A 22294-nucleotide genomic window follows, 5' to 3' on the forward strand; every position below is an offset into this window, starting at 1 on the left:
CGCCGGCGCCTCGTTATTGCATCATCACAGAAGGACAGAGGAGGATTGTGGGTAACGTCAGCCCTTGAGTGTCCCTGCTGTCGGAGTAAAGGGGTGGAGTGCGAGGAGAAAAAAAAAAAAAAAAAAAAAAAAAAAAAAATCAAAAGAACTCCGTGTGTGTGTGCGCATGCGTCACAGTGGGCGTGGCTACTCCATGCCGTTCCTCAGCATCTGATTGGCTGCGATCAGCATGACGCTGATGATGAACGCCATGGCGAAGGCGCAGATCAGGCTCTTCCTTACACACGTCTGACGGTTCTTCTTGGACGGGTGGACTAAGGGACAAAGATACGACAAAGCCGTCAAGCCCGGGCGAGGCGCCAGCGTGTCCTTGAATGCAGCATTCCATTCACAACAACAACAGCTGTCAACAACGCGTGTACGCGGATTGTACATGGATTCACCTTCAAACCTCACATGCACATAAAAAAAAACAGACACTATATTGTCATTTATTCTGCTAACATGGCTAGCTCAGGTTAGCTAAACAACTTACCTGTTGCGCTATACTTTGAATGAGCTAGCTAAGGTGCATAGCTAGCGTTAGCTAGAAAACTTCCCCATGGCTCAATACTGATATCTATGCCACAAAATGGCTAGCTAACCTCAGCCAAAAAATACCTATTTTTATATCAAGTGGTTTCATTCTTCTCTGCTGTCTTATTTATCGACAGACCTCCCAGAATTTTATTCTTACTTGTACTTAGTTAGGTGCCAGCCGCTAGTTCGTCACTTGGCTGTTTAGCCTCGACGCTAACAAGAGTTTGTGGTTTTGCTAGCATCAGAGGAACACGGTTTACTTTTGGTTCTTTAAAAGTAGCACAAGAACAAGATTCCACAAAAAAAAAAAAAAAAAGTCTGGTTTGAATAGCAGGAGAGTGCACCAATTTTGAAAAGAAGATAAGTTACCAAGAACTTTGAGTGTCAGGGAAAATGACCTTTTTGGAGAATGTTTTGGGGTGATTGCCAAAATTAAAAAAAAAAAAAAAAAAACAGAAGAGGAATCGCATAACACCTTGAAATCATAGTAAAACACTGAATTCATCAACATCTGCTCGACCTTTTTGTTACGCCTGCGACCCGTGGAACCCACGTCTGATTGGCTGAGGAGTTTCAGTTCAAAATATCCACCAATAAGCTCTGCCATCTTCATCCCCTAATCAATAAATAAGAAGGTGACGGGAGATTTGACGAGGGAATGTCAAATACTCTCTGACAGCCCAACACACACACATACAGAGCTAAAGAGGATGTACCTCCTTCAAATTCGGTCTGGCAGTTTCCCGCGTTCTCCTTGAGGCTTTCCTCCTCGTTGATGATGATGTTCTCAATGTCCTTCATGGTCAGGTGGTCTCGGAAGGCGTAGAAGAGGACGTGCTTCAGCTCCTCCAGCGTGATCCTCTGCATGTCGAACTACACGTGGACGCACAGACCGCAGTATTACAACCACGTAAAAAAAGTATTCTTCCTCTCATGTGCTTCAAACACAATCACAACTTATAAAAATATTTTCCGGCACCTGTTCTGACTTTCCCAGCTACAGTATAACATCACTTAACAAAAGGAGATGAAGACAGTTCTTGCACAGTTCTCCAAATAAGAGGCAAAGGGTGGTTGCTTCAAGCTGTATTTTTGTCACTTCCGCTTGAAGTTAAAATTGATCAATGAAGCCAAAGCGGTTTAAATATTGTATATTTTAACACCAAACCATATAATTTTATTGAATAAATATATGCTAGCTTAATGCTCGTATACATCCACATAAATACTCGCAAATTTTGTGGGGTTCGACTGTATTTCCAAGGTGGACAAAAAGACATTGTGTTGCGTTTGGGTGCAGATGGAAGTTTGAAGGACACAACAAAAATTGCTGAGTGTTCCTGAAGAGCGTGTAGCACGTCTGGTATCACCAACAACGAACCCACACATCGCCCGACCTTGGGGGAAGTCAGCGGCCGCCTGTAGGTCGTCGTTCCCCGCGACGGGAAGGCCCGGCCACTTGGCAGGTTAGAGGAACATGAAAAATTTATTTTCCTGCGACGGCCAGTGAGCAAGCCAGCGCCAGCTGTACTTCGGCGCCCGGCGACCTTCGCGGGACAAGATGGCGGCCGTTAGGATGGGAAAACGAAGCACGAATCAATCTAATTGTGGACTCTGCTCAAAAGTGACCAATGGGGAGATGACCGAAATTGTTTCGTGAGTAAGATGGCGGTTTGATGAGTCGGTTTCGCAGCTGGAACCGCCGACCTTCAGAGACGGAAAGGTCACGGATCACGTACAAACTCAACCCCAAAATGCAAAACTGAAAAAGATTGCACCACGAGTTCTTCAACAAGGCTCACAACACGGTTTTAGCGTTTCAGGTCCACGGTTTAAAATTTAGCTTTCAAGCTGGAGAAAAAAAAATACATTTGTGGTCTGGATTTTTACAAAACTTGTAAAATTAGCAGAAAGACATCCGAATATAAGGAGGAAAGAAAAGGTCATTCCAAGATGGGGGGGTCACACTTTTGGAAAAAAAAAAAAGGCATTTTTAATTGGCTCCTCCAAGAGATCTTGGAGTGATATCTTAACATTGGGCAAATTCCATTTTCTCTTATCCCACGACAACATTCCCACATCGACGCATTTTATTTGACGTCCTGCATTTCCCTCCCTCTTCCACATTCAAACCTTATATCTTCACCTATATTTCAACAATTCCGATCATCCCAGAACATTTCGGTTCACCTCCTTTGCACTCTTTTACACAGAAACGCCTTCGTCCACGTCATCGTTCATAGATAAAATCACCAATTGTAGATCAGCAAACACCTTTGAATTGGGCGCAAACGTGAAGAGGTGCACGACGTTAAGAAGGACAGTACGGTAATTGCCGGCCTACAAGGCGCGACTTTTTTTCATATGCTCTCAACCCTGACGTTTATGCAGTGATGCGGTAAAGTTGTGAATTTTTTCTAATGGCCGCAAGGGGGCACTTGAGCAGAAAAGGTAAGAATGAGACCGATGGAATATAAGTGCTGAGAAAGTGACTTTTACCGGTCCTGTTAGCGCTGTGCTAGCGTGTTGCTGCTGTGTTACTGTCATGTCTCAGTGATATTTACTGGTAAATTCTATTTTAACCGGCCCTGTAAGCGTGGTGCTAGCATTAAACTCTGTGTACTGTCTTTCTTTGTAAATATCTTTAATGTGGGTTTAAAAGTGGGCACTTGCGGCTTTTACACAGTTGTAGCGTATGTAGGTACCAAATTGTATTTCCTTTACAAATGTAATCAGTGAGGCTTGTAACCAGGTGCGCTCTGTAGGCCGGGAATTAGGCTGTTATAACGTTTGACCTTTTATTTCCATGCTTGGCTTTGTTAAATGCCGCCACTGATGAATGTTTTCATTTCACTCTAAATGGCTTATTATCGTGTATCATGCGCAGAGCATGATGCGAACGTTAAAGAAAGACTCATGAGTTAAATGTCACTTTCATCAAAACGATGGATATGATTGGCTGCTGGGATACTTGCACTTTTCAAGGCGTACCTAATGAAGTGTCCCTAACTCTAACTCAAATACAAGAAATTCACAATCGGCGACATGTGCTCCCCTCCACTCTTATTTTGAAACTCCAAATCAACAACAAATTAGTCGGACCACCACATAAGGGTTGAAAGCGTGTGAAAAAGCCACGGCTTATAGGCCGGAAATTACGGTGCACCCATGTATCCGTCGCAGATGACAAGTCACCAGGTAACACTTTACTGGGCTTGGAGAAGAACCCAGCGGGAAGTCACATAACGCAAACAACCCACATTCAGGGTTGTATGACAAAAAAAGGGGGCAACATAAATGTAACGAGGGAGTTCAATTCAATGAACCATTCATTTTATGTTTATCCTGATCAATCATGAAGGTTGATTAGTCCTGTCTTTATTATAGGAATAGTTCAATATTGCACGCGCAATGCATGCTGGGAACTGTGACGTCAATCAAAATAACAATGATGCGTTGGAAGCTGGAGTGAAATAAGGTATAATCACTGTCAAGTGTAGTGTACGCTGTTTGGTAAATAACTGGAATTTACAGGAGTGTGTGTGTGTGTGTGTGTGTGTACACCACTGCTGCCAACAATGCAAATATGCACGTTGTGGGATCAGTGAATTTAAAAATGTGTGACACTGACTTCTGAGTTGAAGCTCTACCTCATCAAGTGTCTGATGAGTGGATATTAATTCAAAAAACAAAACACAAATCTGAAGCAACGCGGCAATTTTATTGAGCCCACACTTCATGGACAATGAAATAAAAAGACTGCAAAAAGAATATAATGCGGCGAAATAGCAGTACAAACATTACGTCGGACGGACGAGGTTCATTTGCACGCGTTCGTTGTGTGTGTTGTGCGGGACACCTCATTTGCATATGGATGAATCAGCGCATCAGAGTATGCCACACTGAGCGGTAATTTAAAAACAAAAAGTGAAAGCGGGAAGTCAGCATGATTCTGACGGCGGGTTGGACCTGATCGGCGATTTGTCGGAGCGCAAAGTGAATGCAAAGTTCAACGGAAAACTCAAAGGAAAACAGTCACAAAAGTGTACCACGGATGCACAAAAACGGCAACACAAACATGCAACATACACCGTTTCCAAACAGACACTTGTGATGCAAACGGAGGAAAAACAAGTGTTACACTATATATATATATATATATATATATATATATATATATATATATATATATATATATATAGTGTAACACTTATACATATATATATATATATATATTGTGTAACACATACATATATATATATATATATATATATATATATATATATAAATAAATGTAGTAACAACAAGAAGTGTAACAGATGTGCGTTACACAAAGATGTGTCACTGACAGAGCACAAATAAATGTGGAACACAAGGAGTTAAACACTACCAAAGTACAACACAAATGCAAATGTGTAACTTTGACATATCGCAGACAAGCACAAAAACAGCAAATGTAACACAAAGAAATGTGCACTCAAAGAAACACCCAAACCCGTGTCAAAGTAACACATCCATACGTATAGAAAGACGGAACGCAAACGTGCAACACAAGAGGGGTGACAGAAAGGAATAAGTTACAAATGACATGGAACACAGACAAGTCAAACATGAATAACCACCCGACAAGTTGAACAAAAGCGGAAGACAGGAAAGACAAAAGAAGGTGCGGCTGCAGTTCCGCTACCTGCCAGAAGATGGTGTCTATGGTGCTGCCCAGGAAACCTTCTCTGCTTTCGGAAGAGAGGAGTTTTGGTCCAAGGATGGTCATGAACTCCTCAAAGTCCACTTGGCCGTCACCTGCGCAGGAAAACATGGCCAAATTAACAGTTGAACGGAACGAGAGCTGCCAGATGAAAAGGTCACGCGCCGGACGGCTTTCTCAATCACATGGAGCCTGCTTGGTTATTCCTCCAAAATAAAAGAGGTGGCAGGTCAAAGTCTCAAGAAAATCATCACCTACAAAGGCACGGACAAGAGACAGCAGCCTGCTTTCCCGTTGCCAAGGAACTCAAGGACTTTTCTGCAGGTTGGAGAAGGTCTGCGTCCTCCATCCTTGATCCCAGCAGGGCCTTGGACCGCTCTGCAGCGCCGACCACCCGACCCCGATGTTGACGCACATCTTTAGCGCCCCGCCGTACCGGTCTAGAGTCTCAGTGTGTTTCCAGAGCTCATTTGTCATGCCCGTGCCGAGAAGTCCAAGGTCACAGCCAAAAACCAGCCCAGAGTCATCACATTGAGCTTTGACCTCCATCATCCAGATCCCAGCGCATCTTCTCCCGGATCCCCCGCGGTTCGCTTGCATCCAGAGCGGGCGGGCGACCGCGCCGGATCTTGTCGGTGGACTCCGGCTCGGCCTTCGAGACAATTACTCCACGCGACCTGAAGCGCCAGCTTTCTCCGCTGCGGGTGGATTCAGGACTTCCTGAGCAACAGGTTTCCGCAGGTGAAACCAGCCAAGTGTGAATCCTGCTCCCGGTCCTCCGTTGTGGTTGCTACGGCCCCGGTGGGCCCATGAGCCCGCATATTTGGAATGTGGAGCTCAATGCGCAAAAAACAGCGAAGATGCTCGTGGACTTGAGAAGAAGCTTAGCCCCGCTCCCAACAGGGGTACTCTTCAGAATCACGCCACTCGCGAGGTTTGACCAGCTTCGGGAGTCCAATGCCGAGGATGCTTCACCCACGGTGGCTCAACGCCTTCAGGCTGCCGAGGACTGTGCGGATGCAGTTCCGCGACGCTGCCAACGGGTCCGTCACCCTTTCAAAATAAAAGTTGCACCGCTTCTTCATCCTTCCCACATAAACCTGCCAAACAACAAGGTCACCTGATGGCTGAGTCTTCTTTTTTTAATAGAATAAAAGGCGTGCGACCCCCAGTTCCCGATGCTTTCAAAATAAAAACTCCCCAGCTGCGCGGCCAGCCTGACAAGCGCTGCATCAAGACTTTCGAAACCACGCAAGTGGCGCGCGACGTCGCTCACCGTCCATGTCAAGCCGCTGCATGATGATGGCGAGCTCCACTTCGCTGGGCATGTAGCCCAGCGAGCGCATGGCCATGCCCAGCTCCTGCTTGGAGATGAAACCGTTGCCGTCGCGATCCAGAACCTCGAAGGCTTCCCGGATCTCTGCGCACAAAGCACCAGGTCAACGACATTTGGGGAACGGGTAAACAGTTACATTTAGCATGAAATATTACGACCTATCAGATCACCCAATACTATTAATATTATTATAAAAAGGTCATTATATTGTATTAGTTCAAAGAACTAACAGTTAATGTTTTATGATTTTTTTCTAGGGGTCATTTGGACAGCCGAGTCGCAATTTGGAGTTGCGCGTCTTCAGTGCGGGGGTGGCACGGTGGCTCAGCTGGTAAAGCGTTGGCCTCACAGTTCTAAGGTCCTGGGATCAATCCTGAACCCGCCTGTGTGGAGTTTGCATGTTCTCCCCGTGCCTGCGTGGGTTTCCTCCGGGCACTCCGGTTTCCTCCCACACCCCAAAAACATGCAACATAAATTGCTCCAAGGTGTGATCGTTAGTGCGGGTGTTTGTCTCGATGTGCCCTGCGATTGGCTGGCGACCAGTTCAGGGTGTACCCCGCCTCCTGCCCGTTGACAGCTGGAATAGGCTCCAGCACTCCCCGCGACCCGTGTGAGGATAAGCACAATTGACACGTAACTGTTAAACACCCATTAAAAAAAACCACATCTGCAATACCCTATTAAATGTAGAAGATGACGAGATTGTCCACGTCTATAAAAGGAATACCGACTTATTAATGCAGCGCTGATGCGTTCCAGCCTATTAACACTCTTGACACGGAGCACAAGCAATTTTCCAGGTGGCGTCTTAATGTGACACCACTGCGATTCCACTCAGCCTACGCGCGGCGCAGCGGCATCCGTCAGCCGCTCGCCCAAAATACTCAACGACGCCGCCAGGCCGTACGTCAAGCGCCGTCCGCCATGTGAAGCCAGAGTCCGAGAAATAAAAGTCACTGTGGACTTCTCGTCAAAACCGCAGTGGCTGATGACCTTCAAACGACCTTCACATCTAAACAGTCGCCTGCGGGCGCAAAGCGTTGCATTTATATTGTGTGTGTGTGTATGTATGTATGTATGTGTGTGTGTGTGTGTGTTTTATGTTGATGTTATACTGTACAGTATATTGCCATCATAATGGAAGAAATGTCAGGATAATAGTAGTTTTTAATATACTGCTATGATGTCAAATGCAAATCATTTTTTTTCTTCTCGATGTCATCCAGGTTGAAGATTGAAGTGCTCAACTGGACTCTTCTTGTTTTTACCTGTTTCCCCACAAAGTGTTCCAAAATGACGGGAAATTATGCTTTCAGCCCAACGATATGTTCATAATTGTGTCTATATACGTATCTTCATGATGTCACATATTATCCGTACATTTGGGTAAGTTTCGTTTCGGTGCAGAAGGAAGCGGTCAGGTTTGTTGGTGAGCAATTGATTTCTGCTGAATGGTGGCCAACAGCAAATGAAATTTTAATTCCAGGCTGCGTGTGGTATCGTGCACTTTGTGTTTCTTTATGATGCCGCTGTGCACAGATACAGCACAAGCGTAACAGTTTCTAAACACTGCGCACATCTGATTGTGCCAATTTGTCACGATTAACGTGAGTTTATTATTGTTGCTCATAATATCGTAAGTATTTGTTGCATGTGCGCTCGTTCCACTCTGCAGCAGTCAGCGTGTGCGCGCACGTGAATTGATTAGTATGCAGCCTATATTTTTCTGCAGTGACTTTGATGTCTCTCGTTGCACTGCTCGCTGGCTTCTTCTTGAAGATTTGTTCAAGTGGGAAAGCTGGGGCGCATGCGCATGGTGCTTTCTGGATTATTATTCTAACAAGCATGATAGCAAATAAAAAAAAAAATCTCCATGCTAACTCGAAACTTCTGACAGAGAATATGAACGATGTGGTTTTGGGGAGAGCCCCCGCGCTTTGGGTTCAACACGAGATCCATCACAAAATGCGGAGCAGCGCGAACGTGAACGCGAAATGTGACGAGGCGTGACTCACCGTGGAGTTCCTCCACGGAGATGCTGGCCAGCACGTCGCCGTCGCCCTCCGAGAGCGAGCGACTCAGGTAGTTGCCTTTGTACAGCAGGCCCGCCGTCACGTGGTGGAACGGCATCTTCTCCCTGGCGGGACAAGACAACGCCGGTGAAGCAGCATGTGGCTCATCGCCCGAACCTGCCTCAAGTCTTTGCTTTTAACAAAGACAGACAGCACTTCCTGTGTCATTTCAGACATACTGTAGCTTTTAGACCATTTTTTCTCTCTCCTACAAGGGGCATGTCGCCCAAATTTCAATTTCTAAGTCACACTGGATTTGGGGTCTGAATTCCTGAATGAAATCCTGTTGGGTACAATTTACCGAAAAATGGACATCTCCACTCATTATGTTAGACTTGTATGTTTTTGGGCATGGTTTTTTGAGACTTTTTTGTGCATCTAATCATGAGCAACATGACTACCAAACTTCATGTTCTTCTTCTTCTTTTCCTTTCGGCTTGTTCCGTCAGGGGTCGCCACAGCGTGTCATCTTTTTCCATCTTCCGAAGCCTATCTCCTGCATCTTCCTCTCTAACTCCAACTGCCCTCATGTCTTCCCTCACCACATCCATAAACCTTCTCTTTGGTCTTCCTCTCGCTCTTTTGCCCGGCAGCTCCATCCTCAGCACCCTTCTACCAATATACTCACTCTCTCATCTCTGAACATGTCCAAACCATCTAAGTCTGCTCTCTCGAATCTTGTCTCCAAAACATCCAACTTTGGCTGTCCCTCTAATGAGCTCTTTTCTAATCCTATCCAACCTGCTCACTCCGAGCGAGAACCTCAACATCTTCATTTCTGCCACCTCCAGTTCTGCTTCTTGTTGTCTCTTCAGTTCCACCGTCTCTAATCCGTTCATCATCATAATCCTCACCACTGTTTTGTAAACTTTGCCCTTCATCCTAGCAGAGACTCTTCTGTCACATAACACACCAGACACCTTCCGCCAGCTGTTCCAACCTGCTTGGACCCGTTTCTTCACTTCCTTACCACACTCACCGTTATTCTGTATTGTTGACCCCAAGTATTTGAAGTCATCCACCCTCGCTATCTCTTCTCCCTGAAGCCTCACTCTTCCCCCTCCACCTTTCTCATTCACGTACATATATTCTGTTTTACTTCGGCTAATCTTCATTCTTTTCCTTTCCAGTGAATGTCTCCATCTTTCTAATTGTCCCTCTGCATGCTCCCTGCTTTCACTGCATATCACAATATCATCTGCGAACATCAAGGTCCAAGGGGATTCCAGTCTAACCTCATCTGTCAGCCTATCCATTACCACTGCAAACAGGAAGGGGCTCAGAGCTGATCCCTGATGCAGTCCCACCTCCATCTTAAATTCTTCTGTCACACCGAAGGCACACCTCACCGCTGTTCTGCTGCCATCATACATGTCCTGTATTATTTTAACATACTTCTCTGCCACACCAGGCTTATGCATGCAGTACCACAGTTCCTCTCTTGGTACTCTCTTATAGTCTTTCTCTAGATCCACAAAGACCTTCTCTGTACTTTTTGACTACCAAACTTCATGTTGCTAATTCATATTGACTTCAGGGGCTGAATTTTCAGAGAAACTTCACATTGAAGACAGTGTGACGGTCTGAGCGCTCCCCCGTGCTGAAAAGTCTCCTTGTGATGAACGCGCATGCATAACTCTGGGTACGTAGCAGACATCGTTCCCCTTCTTCTACATAGAGGGAGCTAACATACGCTATAACCTAACCTTAAAACAAAAGTTGATAAAAATATATACACATATATGTACGTTCGCTGTGTTCATCTTTCTGAGATGTCCATAGCAAACATGAACGCTCGGCGACAGGTTGTTGAATGGCACATGTTGAAGCATGGGCGGAGACGTTTCAGACTGGCTCGAAGTTTTCAAAATATACGCGCATGTGCATTAATCACAAGGAGACTTTTCAGCACCGGGATCGCTCAGATCATCACACCGGATCTGACTGTTTTTGCAGTTTCTGGTATAAAACGTGCAACAAAGTTTGCTTAAATTCAACTTTTCCAAATGTTGCAAGATCCCGGCTGAGGTGTTAGGTTCACAGATGCAATCAACGGCCTCCTGGGGTCTCTTGAAGCGAAGCGCTTCCGTAACGAGGGCCGTAAACCACAACAAAACCAACGCAGCTCATCCGCTAAATGGAAAGCCACAAAGCGGACGACTGAGTGCGTAAATTTAACAGTCTAGACAAATAGCTTTATAAATATGCTGTGAGTTGCGCAACTGACGCGTTGTCTTTCAAACTCTGCAGATCCTCGTGCATAAATGACCGCAACTACTCATTAAAACCATAAAAAAAAACGGTACAATCATAATAATGTGAAAGACAAGCAAGAGTTGCCACACTTTTGCCAAGTCATACATTGTCATTTATAGCTGAGAAATAACAACATTCATTTCGTCGTCTGCTATTGTGTGGATACAAAATGGCTGCCTCACCGCCGATACCTCTGGTGTATCGCAACAACATCACGAGGCATTGATCCACAGGTGTCAAACCCAAGGCCCGGGGGCCAGATTTGGGCCGGCCCACATGATTTTATGTGGCCCGCGAAGCCAACTCTAGAGTGTCAATTTCCACGATTCTTGTAAAAATCTGTACCAAAATTTCAAATTGTCACATATCATAAATGATAACGTTGAGATATTACAAGCATTTTTGTGTTACCAAAGGTGAATAGTTGAAAAACACATTACACCTTGATTTCTGATTCCAAAACTAATTTATAAATTGATAATGTAAATATGATGAGATGATTAAATATTTTTGTTCCACAGTTATAACGGCCCTCTGAGGGAAACCGGAATGACAATGTGGCCCGTGAGGAAAAAAAAAAAGAGCTTGACACCCATGCATTAATCAGTAACAATTGACATCTTGAGAGCCCCCCCCAAAAAAATCCCCCCAAAACCTTCAAGCTTCATTTATGTTAATTTACATGGAAAAGGTCAATTAAGTAATCATAGAAAAGCCCATATATCCAAACATGTCATTAAAATCCTCACAAAACTGATTGAAACCTCTTTTGGGACACATAACGGTAAAGACATTTTGTCTTTCAATGTGTGGAAAAATATTACCTTTGACCATTTTTCTTTCTGAGAAACAATAATTGCTTTTTGATGGATAACAACTTTCATCAATTCAAATACTTTGGATAGTCAAATTAATTTGAATTAAAAATGAAATCCAGTGGGTTACGTCTTTACGATTATTGATCGACTGCTGGACACAAATTCCTTGTGTGTTCTTAATAAGTCTATTAAAGCTGATTCTGGAAAATTACTCATATTGTTGTTGTTTACATATTGCTTCTCTCCAGTGTGGTGCTGTGTTCACGTTTGATTGCTGAACTAACTGCATTAATGCAAGCATTAATCGCAATAATTAATTACACTTGATCTCACATCAATCGCATTGCTCTGTTGTTCAAAAGTTTTAGTTAGACGAAGGGGTGAGAAAAAAAATGTGTACATATACTATAAGTGCTTGAGCACCACTTGGACTTAATGGGTGCATGTGCCGCCCCTCCTCATATTAGGTGAGAGCCCAGATGACCCGAAAACATGATCAGGACCGAGGCGGCAGGAAATGCCCGAGTGCATGCCGTTTAACAGCAAAGCGACCGGTCCCGCGACAACCCTGTGGCCGATCTTCTGTGCCGAGAACGTAAAAAGACGTAAGAGGGAAAGTAACGACACATTCAAGATGGAGAGATGGCAGAGAAAGATGGAGAGAAGCTACAGGATCATATAATCAAATAATGTAAACCGACCTGAGAGAAGGTGACTGTCATGGCCCTGCCAGTCCCTGTCCTGGCCGTACCGGTCCCCGAGGTGGCACACACCTGCCGCATTCAGTGGAGGCGCACACCTGCGCCTCGTCTCTAGTAATTATGTCCCAGTTATAACGAACCACACGTACGGTCTGGCCTTTGCCAGATCGTTGCTTCATGCCTCGTTCCCGCACTCTCGTAATCCTGTTCCTGATCTCCTGTGTACCCACTCCTGCCTGTCCACTGACCTGCTTCCTACGCCTGATATTTTTGTTACTGCTGCTCCCGTTGACTCCTTGCCTGATCCCCGACACTGGACCGAATAAACACTTTTCCCGAACTGCCTCTGCGTCTCCCAAGTCGTGCATTTGGGTCCAACCCTGTGTTCTGGTCGTGACAGTGACAAGAAACATTCGAGATGGGGAGATGGTTGAGACACAGGGAAAGCCAAGGGCAATCACACAGAAGGTTAAAAAAAAAAAAAAAAGTGAAATAAGATATAGAATGTGGAGAGACAGGTTGGAATACAGGTGGTAGAGCAGGACATGGATGAGATTAAAACCTGAGAGAAAGTAATGTGAAAAACAGCGACGTGGTGATCAAGAGATATTAACGGTAGCGCTACAGGGTAAACATGAGACAAGATGAGATGAGAAAATGAGAAGGTCGCAAGAGAGATGCATTCAAGACAGAGCTGGAAAATACTGCAACTCCGAGAGGCTAGTCGGAGAGAAGGAAGCGCAAAGAAGACTGAGCAGCCAGAGCTGTAGAGAAACTGGCAGCATTATAGACAGAAACAAGGTAGTAGAGATTCAAGCTAGAGCCGGACATAAGGTTGGAAAGTAGAAGCTGGCGCCAAAAAGACAGCGAGAAGGTCCAAGCGTGAGACGTTCAAAGCTAGCGAGAGTTAAGACAGAGAACAGGCAGGACTTGAGGAAGAGAAGGTAGAAGAGACAGAGCAAGAAAAAAAATGCTGCGGAAAAAAATAAGAAAAACAGCCAGGTGGTGCTCGAGAGACGTGTTAATGGTAGAGACGGAGAGAAGGTAGTGAGTGTTGAGAAAGGGAAGAGAGCAGAGGACACTCACTCAATCCAAACAGAATGTAGAAAAACTGAAAAAAAAAAAAAACAGGTGGAGAAACTCATTTGAAATAGAGAGAAGGTAGCGAGACAACAGAAACAGACGGTAGAACGAGACATGAGAAGGTAGAGACACTTTAAGAGAGAGAAAAAGTAGAGCCGCGTTGGAAACACAGGCCCAGACGCAACAGAGAGAATGTAGACCGCAAACAAGGCTAGATTAGAACAAGCATGCTATCCCGAGAGAAGGTAGTGAGACGAACACAGCATAAAGGTGGGAGGCAGAAACGTTGAAGGTAGAGCCGGAGACAAGGTAGCGACACGACACTTGACAAGGAGAAAACTCACCCGATTGACACACACGGTAGAAACAAACTGGAAGAACCACGTTTGAAAGGGAGAGAAGGGAGCCAGACACCATCAGAGGGAAATCAAAGAATGTCAAGTACTGAGCGACATCTTTTGCTGCAACTCCCATTTTTTTCCGGGGGGGGCGGTCGGTGGGGGTGCACGGCCAACCCCCCTTCCCCCGCCAACATATGTGTCAATCAACCTGACGCGTGCATCTGCATGTCAATCATGCAACAGGTGCGCTGCGCCAGCAACTCACGCGTGCGTGTGCTGACGTCTCGTGTCCTTCCTCCGCCGCTGCTGTGATCCACTTTTTGTTTTCTTCCTTCCAGCTTGTGGTCCTCGGACTCCCGAAATCCCGCAGCGGTCCGCCGCGCCTCATTCAAAGGAAAACATGGAGATTAGGTTTCCGTGGCGACGACGACGTGTTGCGGACTGGGCTTCCTCCATCCTCCTCGTCTTCCTCCCGCTGATGATGAAGAGGATGCTGAGGATGATGAGGAGCCCGCGCACACGCACACGCACGCCGATTGGCTGCGGGCGGTGACGTCGTCGCCCGTCTGTCTGTTAAGACACTTTTTTCCCTTTAGCAGATATTCCGCACACGTGTGGATTTACTGCCAACTGCGGGTTTTAAAAAGATACATTTAAAGATTTTTAAATGGCGCAAAAATGAGGACTTCAAAGACACACACATGTGCGTCACCCATGTAAATAACACCGAATTAAACTTGGCGTGAAACGCTCAAATCCTGAGTGGAATACAAGTAGTGCCAAACAACACTTTTAGTCACAGGAGGAACAAACAAACAAAGAGAAGCTGGACAAAGATAGGAAGAGAGAAGGTAGCGACAAACAGAAAAAGGTAGTATTAAAGTATTAAAAATAGAAAAATAATAGATAAAAACTGAGAATGTGAAGATACAGAAATAAGAGAGAAGGTTGCAACAAACAAAGCATGCTAGCAACAGACAAACGAGAAGCAGAAGGTAGCAAGAACACTTTTTAAAAACAGAGACGCTAGCGAGACAGTTGACGGAGAGGGTAGAGAGAAAAACATAAAGGGAAGCCAGTTAACCGTAACTCTAACAAGAGATGAAGAATAGCAAGAACAAAATAAGAGAGAAAAGCTAGCAAAAGAACTACGATAAGAGAAGCTAGCGAGACAGAGAATAGAGTGAGAAACATCTAAAAAAGAGGGAGACTAACAAAGAAAAGCTAGCGAGATAATTCAGATTGAGACTAGGTGAAAGAAAAGAAACAAGTGAGATGGTAGAAAGAAGAAAAGAAGCTAGCCAGATGCGTGAACGGCATAAAAGGTAACAAGACAGAAATTGAACGAATGTAGACATGGTCTGAAAGAGAAAAATTCGGGAAGAAGGTTGTAAGTTAAAGACACAAACGACGGAGAGAAGCTAGCGAGACATGGGGAGAGGGCACCAAGAAAAGTTCAAGTCCGAGAAGATAGAGACAAAGATGGAGAGAAGCGAGAGAGCAGAAAGCTTTCTGACATGGGCGATATGGGGAGCCGCCCGGGTTGGGGGTGGCATACCCAGCCATCGCACAAGGCGCCATTTGCCCCGAGACACACGGAAAGAGAGTTGCGATAAACACATTGAAGGATTGATTTGAATGTTTTGTCACTTCCTGTTTAAAGTCTTCACTTACCACCTGTCCAAAAAAAAAAAAAAAAAAAGCCAAATTAAAAGCAAAGGACGCATGATGATGGAGGCACGTAACGTAACGTAAGGTAGTTTACACTATTTCAGCCTATGCTAATGCTCCTTAACTCTCCATTTTTGCCACGAGTTAATTTAGAGTAGCACCGGCTGTCTACGAGAGGTGCGAAGTGCACATGGCGGCTGTCAATCATCCCACACTCGTCGATGAGTCATCGCTCTGGCGCTATGCTAAGCTAACGCGCAAGCGCAAGATGGGGGGTGCGTTCGGAAACTCAACACACGTTGTTGGGATGTGTGGAACACGCGCACTTACAAGTTAGGGCGCCTGCAGAGTCGCCAAGACTACGTTGGGAATGTAGATGAATACAGGGTACCCTGTTGAAATCTCAGAATAGTGTAGTAGTGTTTTTTTTTTTTAACTTTAAGTCAGTGATTTCCCATTTTTATAGATTCAAAACACACTTTTCACCATTGAAAAATCTCACTGCACAAAAAGTGGATTTACAGTGTTAACGACTGCATATACTCCATCTAATCGTTTATTTGTAATGTCTGTTTGTTTGCTTCACTGGCATAAAATGATGAACAAAGTCACATTATTGCTTGGAAATAATTTTTGGGTCAATTATGTAAAATATGATCGTTTCCCATGGCGTTCACGGGACACTGGTTGCGAATCACTGCTTAAAGTAATGTAGTATAATAAGTAAGTAAGTAATATAGGTTTATAATATATATTATGTAATGTAGTATATATTATTATATTTTTGGGTCAATTATGTAAAATATGATCGTTTCCCATGGCCTTCACGGGACATTGTTTGGGAATCACTGCTTAAAGTAATATAGTATAATAAGTAAGTAAGTAATATAGGTATATAATATATATTATATAATATAGTATATACTATATATATATATATATATATATATCAGTAATATAGTATACAGTTGATTACATCAATGGGATCTTTGGATGTTCCCTCTAAATAAGTTTTTTTTTTTAATTTTGGAATTAACCACAGGCAGCACGGTGAATCAGCTGGTAAAATGTTGGCCTCACAGTTCTGAGGTCCCAGGGTTCAATCCCAGACCCGCCTGTGTGGAATTTGCATGTTCTACCCGTGCCTGCATGGGTTTCCTCCCACATCCCAAAAACATGCAACAATAATTGGACACTCTGCGATGAATACAAGTTCCGTGTTGTGTTCGTACAGCATTGTCAAATCTACCTACTCATATTTGTGCATGGACCATCACCTCACCAAATAATAACACCTTGAGTAGTGCCCCCTGCAAAGTTTGGGAAAGTGTCGATATCTGCCCCGCGACTGACAGGCGACCCCTTCAGGGTGTAGTCTGCCGTCCGCCCGACGTTAGCTGGGATAGCCTCCAGCGCTCCCGTGACCCTTGTGAGGATAAGCGGCTCAGATAACGGATGGATGGGCGGAGCCCGACACCAGACGAAGTCACAAAATGGAGCCGGACTCAGAAAAGTAGGCACTTTTTTGTTAGGTGCATTACTCACAGGCCTGCAGAGGAGTGTTGTGCATTCGTGTGCCCGCTCACCTTTGTAAATACAAACGACAACATGCTTGATAGTTTCACTCGGCGGCGGATCCACTTGTGACGAGTGAACGGCTGCCACCACAACTCGCATGCTTCAAGTGGGACGAAAAGTTATCGGTGTTCTTAATATAAACGCAGTGACAATAACACTAAACTTTAAAAGGGGTCAAACAAATCCCAATAAACTCCCCCCCAAAAAGTGTGAATATAGAGTTTTGTGGTGCCACAGTTTCTGAGGCTAAGAAGTTCTGATGAAGATGAAGTCAGTCAGAGCGCTTCGCCCTGGACGTCAATGACGTCATGCAGTTGCTGTTAATCAAACAAGTTAGTCAGAAAAAGATGAGAAGTACACCAAATATTTTGCGGTGGACGCGTGTGGGATGATATTTCTTATCGTGCAAAAATCAGACAAAAAAAATACATTGAACATTCAACTTGGATTTCAATGGGAAAAAACAACAAAAACAACAGCACGTTTTTTCATTTCTACACAGAAACAACCAACTTATCAAAATGCGTTTACAAAAAATACAGAAAATATGTAGCCAAAAAGGTTGCTGAAATACGCTCAGTTCAACGCAACTTTCAACACGAGTGGTGTTAAAGAATACAAATCCAAAACAATTTAAAAAGAAAAATGATTACAGACACTAAAAATCTGTGCAGCGGACTGATGACATTGAATATAATCCATAAAAATGACAAAACAATGTTCTCATTTTTCAAACATCAGCAATGTTTTAAGTTTTGACAGTAATTTAATTCATCAGCAACCTCATCTAATATTTTCATGAAAATTACCCCACTCAGGCCAGTTATCAAAATCATAAACACACAGTATAATCGCCTCATCATATTACTAAACGATAATTGTCACTAAAGTGTTCTAAATTTAACAAATTTAATTTGAAATCTCAATCATGGAAAAAATAGTGACAAAATTTTTCTGTGCACCACTGAAACATTCCTGACATGAGTAGTGAAATTCACAACACCCAGAAATCCATCCATCCATTTTCTTCACCGCTGATCCTCACGAGGGTTGCGGGGAGTGCTGGAGCCTATCCCAGCTGTCAACGGGCAGGAGGCAGGGTATACCCTGAACTGGTTGCCAGCCAATCGTAGGGCACGTGGAGACAGACATTCGCACTCACAATCACACCTAGGGGCAATTTAGAGTGTCCAATTAATGTTGCATGTTTTTGGAATGTGGGAGGAAACCGGAGTGCCCGGAGGAAACCCACACAGACACGGGGAGAACATGCAAACTCCACACAGGGAGGTCCGGGATCGAAAAGATGGCAGCAAATTATTTTTGTCAACATGGAGCTCCTCAACTGATGTTAAGATAGCTCCTTGACACCAAAATGCTACAGGATGGTGGCAAAGCATTACTTTTGTCTAAACAAAGCTCCTCAATTCACTTCAGCATCGGTTCTTGGTAAAAAGATGGTGGCAAAGAACTACTTTTGTCAAAGTGAAGCTCCTCAGCATACTTTAATCTAGTTCCTTTTCACCATGTAACAGAGAATAGTACTATAGTAATAGTAATTTGCCAATGGCGGGGGAACATTGTCTTACATTATGGACGGAAATTGCCTGTTCAGTATTATCTGTAAACAGTGAAGAAAAATTGCAAATTTGGGACAGACATTCCGCTAAAATGAAAAGGACAAATCTGTTGAGCGGGTCAAATGGAAGCCCCTGGCATCGAGTTTGAGAACTGCACTCTATAACCGGGCTCTTAACAAAGCTGCCGAGAGGATCAATTGAATTTGATCAACTGGCATCAAATGCTCACAAGATTCAATTGTGTCAGTTGATTAGGAAAACAACAAAAAAAAGAAGAACGAAAGGACGACGACAGCACAGAAAGGCAACCCAAAGTCCCGAACCGAACTGCGCCGTCAGCATCCGGAGATGTCTTTGCCTTTGTTGCGCCTCTGGAAACGGCTTTCGGCCGGGTCGAAGCCCTGCTCGCGGGCCCCGAAGAGCGCCCAGTGGGGAGTCGGCGCCGTGTAGTCCAATGCGGAGAAGGCCTTCCGCCCGCCGCTCTCCAGGTGGGCCCGGGCCAGGTCCTGGAAACGTTCGTAGTCGATCCACGTTCGCCACTCGCCGTCCACCTTGAACTGAAAAAAAAAAAAAAAAAACCCCAAAAAACGAGAGAACTCTGGATGAGCTGCGAGACTGTCCGATGGCTAACGGGAGAACCAACGCAGATATTTCTCCACTGATATATAGAATCTTAATTCCTGTCTCCTACGGTGTAGTCCTTCCAGAATAAATGTGACAAAACCATCAAGGTCGCGGTGTATTTAGTTCAGAGTCACAGCCAGGTGGCCGTCCATCTTTTTAAAGAGCCGACAGGAGGCTGATGCATGGATGCGCGCCTCTCCAATCCGAGCAATCCAGGTAAGCGGGTGACCTCCTATCTTCCGCACAAGTCACCAGTGGCGGATTCAATCAATGGCCGCCCAGGTGCTAAAGACTAAGAGGACAAAGATCCCATTCGTGCTGTAATTGGATTTGTATTCACTACTGATATTGAAAATGGTCCATGGAAGATCCGAACGCTTTTGATGTGGTGGTGGGGGGGTAAAAAAAAAAAGGCTTTATAATCGCTTTATAAAAGTTCCACGAAACTTCCAATGACATAAATCAATGTAGTGACTGATTGATCGTGAAGAATTCGGCCATTCAGCGTGGTATAGAATACTAATGGAGTCGGACATGGAAATTGGAAGGAAAAGAAAGTGGAGCAAATTCATCTTGAAGGAGGAAAGAAAAAGACAGGACAAAAGACGGGCGGGCTGACAAAAGACGACGACATCACAAAAGACGGGACAATCATGAATTCATCCAAAGGTTAATGGCTAACAATTTTGTGGATTGTGTGGAAGCGTTGGCGAACCAACTCATTTGCTACGACACTTTGAAGTTGAGGCCCGGTCCACACGCGACGACAAGTGACCTCTTTTTGTACCGATTGCACCAGTTCCCGACCAAGCACGTCAAACGTCTTTCGAAGAAGAACCTACAAAACTGTCCTCAGCTATGATGTGTGTTGAGAGTGGCGTTATCCTGATTTTAGGGTCCAAAATAAGTCAGGGCCGACCATCTTAAATATACAACATGTTCAATATTTATGCTTAACGTGTGGGGGAAGCCAATGGACTCCCCAAGTCACGACGCCGAGAATTGTGACGCAAAATCAGGAAACTGCCTGTACTGATGAAGATGGAAACGACAGTGAATGAAAACAAATGTCTTACACGATGTCGTTTTGTTTTTGTGATGAATTGGCTTCCCCAGATGGAAAGAAGTCTTTTGCAAACCGAGTTTTTTTTTTTTTTTGAGGACATCGCTATTTTATAACGGTTCCACTTCCGGCAACCTTCTAAACCTAAACACTCTGTAAAGATCGCCGATTATCCAGAAGTGTTTCTTCGTTTTCAGTTTGTGAGGTCACATGCTTTAAAGTGCAACTTTAAGATCGTCGGCGGAAGACAATCTTCCTGTGTGAGGTGTTCTGCGTCAATATCTGAGCACAGCAGGCACAAAACCACCAAAAGACGACAAGCGCATCAGCCTGAGCGCGTTCCACTGATGTAGACAACTTTTAGATGGTTCAGGTGAACTAAATGAAGGCTCCAGTGGCTTCATGCTTTCCGCTCCATGTCACACAGAAAAAAAAGCACCGAATACGTAAAGAACACGTGCAGGACGATCCAGCTGTGGCGGTTCCGTCTCATTGGACCTCATTCGTTCGTTGGTAACAAGTGAAGTGAAGGTTCTTCTGGGCTTGCAGAGCAGAACATTACCAGGCAAACAACGTGAGAGCACACGACACAAATCGTGCATGTTTGTGTGTTTGACGTATGTACCCATGTTCACGTGGGTAAAATAAATAAAATAAAAAGAAATTTAAAGCAAAAAAACTGCCGTCATGTGCATTCCAGGCCACTAGTTGGCGATGTCACTTTGAATAGAAACTCATTTCACGTTTCCCAAACCACATTTCCTCATATGGTGTACAATACAAAATTGTTGGAGCGGGTCCGTAGCTAGCTAAGTGTGCGCGTGCATGTCCGGGAGTGAATCGCTGGGTGTCTACGTTACAGAAACATTTTATTAATTACTGCAATTTCCGGCCTGTTAGCTGCGACTTTTTCCACACATTTTGAACCCTGCGGCTTATGCGGTACGTTTTTTTTTTTTAACACGTCCTGTTAGTGCTGTGCTAGTGTGTTGCTGCTGTTTTACTCCCGCGTCTCAGTGATTTTTATCGGTATGTTTTTTTTAACCAGTCCTGTTAGCAGCGTTCTAGCGTTAGCGCTGTGCTAATGTGTTTCTGCTGTATTACTGCCGCGTCTCAGTAATTTAGATTTTTTTTTTTAAACGGCTGTGTTAGTGCTGTGCTACCGTGATGCTACTGTGTAGCTGCTGTGGCTGTTTTTTTTTTTACCGGTATGTTTTTTTTTTTTTTTTTAACCAGCCCTGTTCGTGCTACCATGTTGTTGCTATGTTAAGCTAAGCTAAGGTATTAAAACTTTGAAAACTCTGTGTACCGTCTTTCTTTGTAAATATCTCGTGTTTCAATGTGGTTTTCAATGTGGGTACTTCCAGCTTTTACACAGGTGCGGCTTGTGTATGTACCAAATGGTATTTCTTTTACAAATGTACTGGGTGAGGCTTATAATGCGGTCCGCTCTGTAGGCCGGAAATTACGGTAATAAACTACATATTTCACATACACTCAGGAGTTGGCCTTTTTGTTTGTTTTATGAGACATAAATAAATTGAACGTGAGCCCAAACTTTTCCTTGGCCAATCGAGACGGCAACCAAAAAATAAGCCGACAGCAGAGAGAACTCTGACTTGACGCGTCTGCCGTAGAGCGCGTCACGCCACAACACAACAATCTGGGCCACAAGTGCAAAGCGTGCGTGTGTGCGTGCGTGTGAGTATATTAAGAAACGCTGACAGGCGTGGGCGAGCGGGACGTGCAAATGAAGCAAAGACTGGAACTGATGCACAAAATGGCTACTGGAGCGCGGAAAGGAAAGATGACGGAGGGGGAATATGGACGTGTCAATCCAGACAATGCAAGACGGGTAGGACAGAAGACTAAATGAGAGATGAATGA

The 22294-nt window shown here is 44.4% G+C and overlaps 2 protein-coding genes across 10 annotated transcripts in view; both read right to left on the reverse strand.

Moving 5' to 3' along the window:
- Window positions 1-121: 121 nt before the first annotated feature.
- Window positions 122-15824, reverse strand: caln1 (calneuron 1). 6 transcript variants are annotated; one of them, XM_061828155.1, is made up of 7 exons: window positions 15566-15824; window positions 14157-14274; window positions 8636-8757; window positions 6561-6704; window positions 5267-5379; window positions 1296-1452; window positions 122-314 (listed from the first exon to the last, which is right to left on the reverse strand). In XM_061828155.1, the coding sequence occupies exons 3-7, from the start codon at window positions 8748-8750 to the stop codon at window positions 187-189; spliced, it is 657 nt and encodes a 218-aa protein (XP_061684139.1). In that variant the 5' UTR covers window positions 8751-8757; window positions 14157-14274; window positions 15566-15824; the 3' UTR covers window positions 122-186. The 6 variants fall into 6 exon arrangements, with proteins under 6 accessions (XP_061684139.1, XP_061684137.1, XP_061684138.1 ...); XM_061828153.1 differs by lacking the exon at window positions 15566-15824 and adding an exon at window positions 15450-15520; XM_061828154.1 differs by lacking the exon at window positions 15566-15824 and adding an exon at window positions 15409-15503.
- Window positions 15825-17514: 1690 nt separating this feature from the next.
- tyw1 (tRNA-yW synthesizing protein 1 homolog (S. cerevisiae)) overlaps window positions 17515-22294 on the reverse strand; it is a 32739-nt gene continuing 27959 nt past the window's right edge. For all 4 annotated transcript variants that reach the window (XM_061827420.1, XM_061827423.1, XM_061827419.1 and 1 more), the window contains exon 16: window positions 17515-19277. In XM_061827420.1, the coding sequence (XP_061683404.1) occupies window positions 19056-19277 (222 nt within the window). In that variant the 3' untranslated portion in view covers window positions 17515-19055. The remainder of the gene's footprint in view (window positions 19278-22294) is intronic.

Source organism: Syngnathoides biaculeatus, chromosome 8 (genome assembly GCF_019802595.1).
Source record: "Syngnathoides biaculeatus isolate LvHL_M chromosome 8, ASM1980259v1, whole genome shotgun sequence".
Lineage (NCBI taxonomy): Eukaryota > Metazoa > Chordata > Actinopteri > Syngnathiformes > Syngnathidae > Syngnathoides > Syngnathoides biaculeatus.

Bases quoted from the DNA above. Each gene is read 5' to 3' on its own strand.
- caln1 (XM_061828153.1), bottom strand. From the start codon at position 15,513: ATGTGTTTATCGCAACTCTCTTTCCGTGTGTCTCGGGGCAAATGGCGC. The intron at 8,758-14,156 runs GTGAGTTGCTGG...TTGTCCCGCCAG, and splicing joins AGACGTCAGCACACGCACGC to GGAGAAGATGCCGTTCCACC. The intron at 1,453-5,266 runs GTAGCGGAACTG...GTCCACGTGTAG, and splicing joins TAGACACCATCTTCTGGCAG to TTCGACATGCAGAGGATCAC.